General features: G+C 52.7%; 1 protein-coding gene across 5 annotated transcripts in view; it reads left to right on the top strand.

Annotated features, from left to right (window-relative positions):
• The first annotated feature begins 6 nt into the window (after positions 1–6).
• The window catches only part of CACNA1S (calcium voltage-gated channel subunit alpha1 S), a 51,506-nt gene continuing 42,848 nt past the window's right edge, over positions 7–8,664 (top strand). For 2 of the 5 annotated variants that reach the window (XM_026864408.1, XM_026864406.1), the window contains exons 1-3: positions 7–171; positions 2,108–2,247; positions 6,946–7,051. In XM_026864408.1, the coding sequence (XP_026720209.1) occupies positions 127–171; positions 2,108–2,247; positions 6,946–7,051 (291 nt within the window). In that variant the 5' untranslated portion in view covers positions 7–126. Of the gene's footprint in view, positions 172–1,930; positions 2,248–6,945; positions 7,052–8,664 lie in introns of those variants that run through there. The other 3 variants (XM_026864407.1, XM_026864409.1, XM_026864410.1) reach the window with 3 other exon arrangements.

Genomic DNA, 8,664 nt, shown 5'->3' with positions numbered 1-8,664 from the left:
GGCGGGGCAGGGCCTCGTCCCTGGCTCCCGGCCCGCCTTCGGGCCCTCCTGAGGCCGGCGCTTTGTGCGGCGGCGGCAGGAGATGAACGTGAAGGCCTGCGAGGTGCGTGAGGACGACGAGGATGGATGCGAAGAGGTTTCAGGGGGAAGGAGCGTCTCCCCGCCAGGCAGGTAGGAGCGCTGAGCGGACCGCGTTCCCTTAAAGCCGCGCCGGGCTGGTGGATGCCAGCACAGCCTGTGCACGGCGGGGGGGCGAGTGGTTGCCAGCAGCTGGCGCAGGGTGTGTGAGCGAAGGGGTGTAGAGGGGACCAGAGAGACCTTGGGTGGTCTCTCCAGAGCCTCTGCCCGCCCCAGGCTGCACCGCCCTGCCCGGCTCGCCCTGCCCTCTTCCTCTGAGACTTCTCTAGGGGGAGTCAAAGGCAGATGTTTCTCCTCAGGATCACCACTAGATGGGCCCCACATCCTTGCTATCCCTGGTCAGGTTCTGCACAGGCAGCAGCAGAAATGCGGCTCCTGGCTTTCGCTAGGGTTTTGGAGGAGGACTGAGGTCTAAATGAGAAATGGGAACCTGCGTGGACCTGCCTCATATGGAGACAGGGCTGGAGCCCTCAGCAGGAATGGTTTGATTCTTGATTCGCACAAAATGCGGCAGAGTGGTGTAGGAGGGGGCAGGTTACTCATTTAACCCCTCTACAGTTGAGGGCCCCCTCCTCCAAAGTGCATCAAAACTGGCTGAAGCAGCTGCAAGAGCTGCTCTCCCGGGCTGTCTCCCTGCTGTGGGCAGGTCGTGATCAGTTCCCTCGGCACTGTGGCCCTCCTGGCCCTTGGCACAGCCTGCTGCAGAGCTGAAAAGCCACTTCTCTCTACAGTGGAGTGACCCTGCAAAGCAGTGGAGAGAAGGCGTGGAGCCAGGCAGTGTGCTGCAGTGGGTAGCAGCTCCCTGGGGTGTGTGGAGTTGACTGGGGCACAGCTGGTCAGTCACATTAGATTAACATCTCTGTAGGACAGGGATACCACTGCCATGGTCCATAACTGTAAGTAATAACATCACTGCAACTATTTTACGGAGACAGTCCAGGAAAACCCCAAGAGCAACCCTTCCTGGTGCCTCGGTTTCCCCTGCTGTGACAAGGTGCTGATAACCTGCCTCTCTCTCTGCCTGCTTTTCAGCTCAGGAGTTACCATAACTGTTCATATCATTTGTCAACCTGGGCTTCCCCAAGCCCAGCTGGACTTGCCAGGACACAATCCAGCCTAGGCTGTTGGGTTCCTGCATCCCAGGCATCCTCTAGACCCTGCAAGCAGGACTGGGAGGTGAGGCCGAGCCAGAGGCTGTTTGAGCAACCAGTGCCAGCCAAGGGTTTCTTCTGCCCCTCCAGAAAAGCAAGCCAGAGCACTTTTTGGACTCACCATGATTCCCTGGAGCTCTGAGCTTGGAGTCAAAATCCCTTTCAGTGAGATGGACCCATTCCCAGAGGCCCTACAGCCCCAGGATCACAGGGCCCAGGGCTCAACTGAACAGTTTGCACCAAATGAAAGTGAAATCCTGCAGAGGGAGGGGTCAGTCGATCAGTTTGTGGGGTAGCCTTTGGGAACTGGCTAGAGTCGAATTCTCCATCTCGCCCTGAAAAATTCAGCAAATGGGGCTGCAAGTGTTGCCTGAGACAGCCCAGTTTGGGCAAGGGAGGCCGGGAGAGCTGGGGAAGGACCTGACCTGAGACAAAGGCTCTTTTCTATCTGTGTGCCCATCTTCCCACTCCCAGCCTGGGTCAGTGGCATGCGAAGCACTTGCCTGCCTCCCAATGCACTGGGAAAGAAGCAACAGCTGCAGGGGCCCTTTTGCTGCCTCAGTAGCTGTGACAGCACCCGGGAGCCAGGCCGGGATCTAAATTTAAACTCATGCTTTGTGTGTTTGTACGTGCGAGTGCAGGCTCCAGTCCCCACTCCCCCACCACCTCCCGCGGTGTGCAGAGGAGACAGGCTCCACAAGAAGGGAGACCCAGAGGAGCTCCAGCTGGCTGGGACCTGGGGAAGGGGGACTCAACGGTGGGGCAGGAGGAGCAGAAACAGCTAGGGGAGAAACACCATGGAGCCACCTTCTCCTCAGGATGACATGAAGAAGAGGCAACAGAAGGAGAAGTCCAAGAAGCCAGTGCCACCAGTAGCACCCCGGCCAGCCAGGGCTCTGTTCTGCTTAACTCTGCAAAACCCACTGCGAAAGGCATGCATCAGCATCGTGGAGTGGAAGTATCCTTCTGCCTGCGTGGGCTTGGGAGCACCTGTGTGTGTGACTGTGAGCAGGGGGGCTGGGGAGGGGGCTGGGGAGCAGGACCCCATGGGCTGCCATCAGGAGAGCTGTCAACCCACTTTAAGCCTGCGCTGATTGTGTCATCGAGTCTGTAAAAGGCAACAAGGCACTTGGGGAGCTCTGGTAGGATGCGTTGGCAAAGGCAATGACTGTGCAGACTGGGGTTGTGAATAGGCTTGTGGGGGGAGCTGGGGCTGGGAAGCGGGTCAGGCCGTGGGGACCTTTGGTAGGGTAGTGCAGGGACAGGCAGGGACACCTGGGTGGCAAGGGACTTGTGGGAGGGAACATGTTTTGTGCTGGCGAGAAAGAGGGGACGGCCTGCTGGGAGGGGAGAGGGTTTGATGAGTGAGGAGGGGGCACAGTGCCCATCCTGGGGTGGGGATGGGGCCAGGCAGAGGAGGAGGGCCAGGCTGGGGCAGCAGGAGCTGAGGATGGAGCTGGGAACAAAAGGCCGGCCCAGGGGAGAGGTTTGGAGGTGGGTAGCAAGACCATGGCAAGCTGCTTGGGATAGCTCTCTGTGAGTATCACTGCTTGCCTCATCCTGCAGCTGCTCCCTGCCCTGCTGGGGGGGCTGACCAGCATCCACCAAATCCTTCCTGACACCATTGTCCTCTCAGCCCCTCTTTCCCATCCTTCCTTGGCACTGCTGTCACAGGTGAAAGCATTTGTGAGTGATACTGTTCAGAGGGACAGTATCTCTCTGTGCCTCTGTCTTAATTTAGGGATGAGTTTTGGGTGGTTACTCTTTGATTTGTCGTCTTTTCATTGGGGCCTTATAGCTCAGAAATGTCAAAAGGTCATGTTTCTGCCACCCATCCAGGAACTATTTTAGGCCACTAGATATTGCTTTGTTCACCTGTATTTTAAAGAAGAGGATAGGAGATGGAACATTTCACTCTGGCTTCAGTGAAACATTTGGGCTCAAGCAAGAATGATGGAATTTGGGGATGTTTCCAGTAAATCCAGTTCTTCCACCCCAACTTTTCTCATTTCAGTTGCTGGTCCTACCTGCATGTTCCTGGCCTTGGCAGGATCACCCAGCCCTGGCCAGACTCTGCTCCTCCTGGAGATGGCTTGATGGCCTTAGACTGGCTGTGTTGCTGTACATGTGGGGACACCAAATCATCCCCTTCACTGCCAGAGATGCCAACTTGTTCAAAGCCCAGTGTGCCTGTTTGCAGGCAGTCCGGGCATGCTCACGCCTCTGGTGGTGCTGTGTTGGCCATGAATTTTGAATCCTTGTTGCTTTTCTACGAAGGAGCTCTCTGTGCTTTGAGAAGAGGGAGCAGAGCTAAAATTGGGGAACACTCCATTTCTGCTTCTCTGGCCTGAGGTCTCGGTTGTTCTACAAGCACATGGAAGGGAACTGTGTCTGTGTCTTAAATAGGCAGTGAGTATGGAAGAAACTTGTGCATACACCCTGGTGGCAGGGGAAAAGCTGGAAATAGGACTTACATCTTCCAACATGCTCAAACACATTCCTCCTCCTGGGCCAACACATGCCAGAGAGTGTGCAGCACAGCAGGGGGTCTTTTCCCACACTGGTGCCCTGGACAGAGTGTGTGGAGCGGGGAAGTGGGTTTCCCACCAGGAAGGTTGCAGGTGGTTCTGACTTGTGCAGGACGAATGATCCAGGGCATCAGGTTTCTCCAGCACCTCTCTTGTGCCTGGCTGTATTTATACCCAGATGCACCTGGCTGCCCTTGTTCAGGGATCAGTGTTTGCAAGGCCTGACAGGGTCGTTCCTGATCCTGCGGGTTGTTATGGTCTTTAGGGCCAGGCAGGCTGCCAAGGACAGATTAGATGTGACCATTTTCTGTGGGGATACCTGCGATCTGGGTTCAGTATGGCAGTACAGTTCTTTGGGCCCATCTCTGCTGTACAGCTTCTGCTGTCAGAGCTGGGCAAAGCTGAGCCACAGGCGTGAGACAGGGTCTTTTCCCTGCAGCTGGAGTGGGGAGTATCCCCACACTCAGCCTAGGGTGGGTGAAAGTCAGGCTGGCTTGAGACAGAGGAGTTTTTATGCTGAAATTTGCTCACATCTCAAAACCCAAGTTTGTTAGCACAAGGAAATCTGGGTGCTCTGCCAATTGCTGGATCTTGTGTGCTTGACAGCTAGCCTAGCATGCTGATGGTTGCTGAGACATGTCTAGTTTTGTGGTTTCACACTGGTGTTCCAGGTTGTTTTGCAGCCAGGAGGACTTCAAGGCAGATGGGTGTAGAGTCTGGGGACCCTGGGGAGCCACAGAACTGTAAGGCACTAAGCGCTTAATTCCTGTTGCAAGGCAGATGTTGGGACCCTTGGGTGCTATGTGGCAGGAGGCTGCTGGAGAGAAATTTCAGGACAGGGAGATAGTGATGTTGAGGTTCTGGCTAAGTGGCAAGAGGCAGAGGCACCATGCCCAGTGAGACTACATGCCTCTTTTTTTTGTTCAACTGTGCCACTGAATTTCTACATAATAACAGTTCCAGATTGCAAGCAGCAACCTGATTCCAGCTCTAGTTACAAGATAGGTCACCCTTCGAGGAGGGCTGCTCATCTCACCCTGTTGGGAAGCCTCTAACTCCTGGGCTCTGCCCCATTACCTGGAACAGCTTTTCCAGCTGACTTTACATTTTAAAGTGTCATCAAGTTGATGGATAGAAGGGTCCAGAAAAAGCAAAATAACCTGTGACGAGCATAGGACATGACTGACAGCACTCAGCCAGCTTAGCAGGCCAGTATGGAGAATGTGCCCTCGGTGCCCCTTGCCCTGTTGTGCTGGATTTGACAGTGGTATTGGCCACTGCAGCCCAAGGCAGGCCTCAGCATAATTATCTGGAAAGCAGAGCTAATTAGTTAATTAACCCTGGTGTAAGGAAGCATCAGGATGGCTGCAGGGTCTCTGTGCTGGAGTGCTGAGTTTTGAGGCCTGTGCTGGGCTCTGCAGTGCCATCAGTCTGTATGGCTGAGCTGTAGGTGTTCCCAGAGAGCCTGTTCCTGGGAGCTGTTCTCCTCTGGATGGTCTACGCCAAGTGAGATGGGGCTGCTGGGAAATCCTGTCTTGTACTGGAACCTCTCTACCTGCTAGATGAGATTTTCCAGTTTGCCCATGATGTTAGCTGCATGTGGGGGTAGGGATGAGAGATCTCAAAACAGTTCATGGGGGTGGCCATGAGTGTGGATGTTGCTGGTAGGACAGTGGAGAGGAGAAGTGGCTGGAGGGGAATGTGATGATTTATGTCACTATTTGTTGATTTTCACTGTAGGTGGGTCTGGCCCAGTGGGCAGCTGGAGCAACATTTTAGTTTCCTCCGTCTGCTTTTAGTTTCAGTGGCTTTTCCAGGGGTACAGCCAAGGCAAGTGGATCAGGGGCAAATGAGATGTACCCATCAAGAAACATTGGCCAGGAAACTTTGAGATGAGCATTGTGACCAAAAATGTTTCTTGGAGGTTTTTGCATCATGCTGTATCCAGCTGTCTTCTGGCACCACAAGGCCACTAGTGGCCTTTGCTTTTAGGTATGAGCATAGCTGGGCGGTGTGTGGCCAGGCACAAGCACTTCAGAGCTGCAGCATGGGCCTGGATGTGACCAGCGTAGGGGAAGTAAAAGATGATGTCTGTCTTCTTCTGACCTACTGTGCTGATGTCTGCTGCACTCCCAGGGTACTACTATAGGGTCGCAGATTTGGACCATTCTGGGAGGAAAAGAAAGTGAGGTCCCTGGGGTGAGAGCCTGACAGGGTCCTAGAGCCAGAGACTGAGCTGTTTTGGGGCTTCAGGGACATGATTGCTGAAGCTTGACCATGAAGTTTCATTGGCCCAACAGAGCAGTGACAGTAGCAGGAGCCTGGGAGTGACCAGGTGTCCATCCTAGGGCCTTCAGAAGGAAATAGCAAGTTAACCCATTTGTTCAGAGATGTCACAGGGCCCAAACAGCACAATTTCACCTTCTAGGTAATGAGACAAAGTGCAGGCTGAGCGCTCTGGTTGCTCCTAGCCCTTGGCACTCCTGGAGATAGTCACAGGAGCCGTGCCTGCACTGGGGCACTGAGGCTGTAGGACACCTTGGGGACATTAGCAACTGGATGTTCTGCTAGAGGAGACCCTGGCTGATCTGTCTTGCCCCTATATGCCTTCTAGTCAGGGAGACGTGGCCCACCTGAGATCTGCTGCTCAACAGTGTCTCCCTCATGGATGCTGAGTACAGAGGGAGCTGGCACCAGCATCCTCCAAAGGGTGATGCTTTGGGTAAATGCCTACATTATGCAAGAGGGTCCTGACCCTTCAGGATGATTCACTGAAGGATGAGGAGGGGGAAACTATCACCTCTCCCATCCGTATGTTATTCCTCCAGTGCAGCTTTTTACTTCATGCCTCCTCCCCATAAGTCCTGTGCCAAAGCTGTCCCTCTCCAGCAGCCGTGTGCTGAGTGTCCATGCCTTGTGGCTCATCCTGGCCCATTCCCTCCCTCCCTGGGGACCCAAGAAATGGGCCGCAACTGAGGATGTGCAGAGGGTGAAGTCTGACTGCTCTCTCTGGTGCTCTGCCCCAGTGGCAGATTGTTTCTCCATTCCCCACACGTACCCGGGGGGTCAGGGACAGGGCTGTACCTGCTTTTTTGTTCCTGTCTCTACTCCTTAACGCTTCCCCTTAGACCCTTCGAGATCATCATCCTCCTGACCATCTTTGCCAATTGTGTTGCACTGGCCATATACCTGCCGATGCCTGAGGACGACACCAATGTTGCCAACTCCAGCCTGGTAAGGCTCAGCCCTCCTCGTGCCCTCCTGGACAGCCAGGCGCTCGCCTGCGAGGGCTCTGCAGAACTGCCGCTCAGCGCAGCGGGGTGCAAGATGGTGTTAACTGTAGTGGGGGCATCTTGTCTGCTGCTGACCTGTGGGGCGCAGCCAGGTGTCATTGGTCCAGTGAGAGATGCTGCAAAGTAAGAGGGAGGCAAAGTGGTGGAGAAACTGTGGCAAAACGAATTTTCAGAGGGGCTGAAAGCACCCCTAGGTTGAGATCAAAGGCAGCAGATTGGTGTGTGAAGTACACAGGAAGGAAGAACTGATGCAAAAAAATTAATTCCCTCAAATTTTATTATCACACTTCCAAAAAACATCCTGTTCCAGAAAGTCTGAAATGTTTTGTTTCAGCATTTTTTGAATAAAATTTTCTGACCTTTCATTTCAAAACTGTATTTTAATTTTGCTACTTTTTATTTAAGAGGGAAAAGACCCATTTCTGTTAAGCAGAGAGGTTGCTCCTTTCCAATCAGTTATTTCTTTTTTCCCCAGTCTCTCCATTTTGCCTGGAACAAGATGTTTTGATGTGATCTGGATCAATAGTTTGCACTATTTTTAGTTTGCCACCTCTTTCTCCTCTTCAGATCCCCACTGTGGTTCAATCCACATTGATTTCCATTGAGAGTTTGAGTATGGTGACTCAATCAAAGCATCTGTATATACCCTTTTGTAATTAAACGTTCTCGTCTGCTAATTTCAGGACTGCTCTGTGTTGGGATGTTGTGTGCAGGTATTGCTGGCAATTTGTGACTTAAAAAAGCACCTGTCTTGTGCTTTGCCTGTTCCGTAGAGTCTCTGCAGGGAAAAATACTAAAGCAGTCAAAGAATCTGAGATACAAAATACAAAGTAAGGTTTTACTTTTTGCAGTTTTTAGTTCTTTGAACTGCTTTTGTCTTTTTCCCTCTCAACGAGCTTTTAGTGGCAGTGAGGATAACATTTACTTCTCATTTCTTTGGAAAAAGGGGTCACTTGACAGTGTGTTATTATGTCTTTTAAAAATAAAACCGTGATAGGCCCACAGAGGTGGGGAATTAAAAATACCCACAGAGTTAATTCCTGAGGTGTTCGTTCAGCTCCCTGTGCAGTGTCTGACCAGCTGCTTTAACACTTGTGAGCTTGGGGCAGAGTTAAGCTCTTGGACACTGGTTTTGGTTTGTTCCCTGCCCAAGGGGGCATAAGGGGATTTGAAAGTTGCAGTTACCACAGCTGAGAGATTAAAGAAACAAAGCAAAACTGGAGCAGGTTAAGGCACAATAGGGATGGGGGCTTCCTACTGGGAGGGGGGTTTGGATTTGGCTGGGGCCAGGTTGTCTGTGAGGGCAGAACTGGAGAAAGCCCAGCAGTGTATGGCACTGTGCTGTGATGGGGCAGCAACCCGCCCCCAAGTGCTCCTGCTCCCTCCTAGGCAGGGCCTGGTGCTGCCCAAGAAGGACCAACAGCCTCTCCCATTAATGGGGGGCAGGCAGGTGTGTACTGAGTAATGTCATGTATAAATGAAATTTCATCTATTTGTATTTATTGTATATTAGACTATTTATGCTATATCCTACTGGGGGGTTTTGGGCTATGA

The sequence above is a fragment of the Athene cunicularia genome, assembly GCF_003259725.1.
Source record: "Athene cunicularia isolate RWA chromosome 26 unlocalized genomic scaffold, athCun1 chr26_part2, whole genome shotgun sequence".
NCBI lineage: Eukaryota > Metazoa > Chordata > Aves > Strigiformes > Strigidae > Athene > Athene cunicularia.
This window is presented reverse-complemented; position numbering and strand designations above follow the sequence as displayed.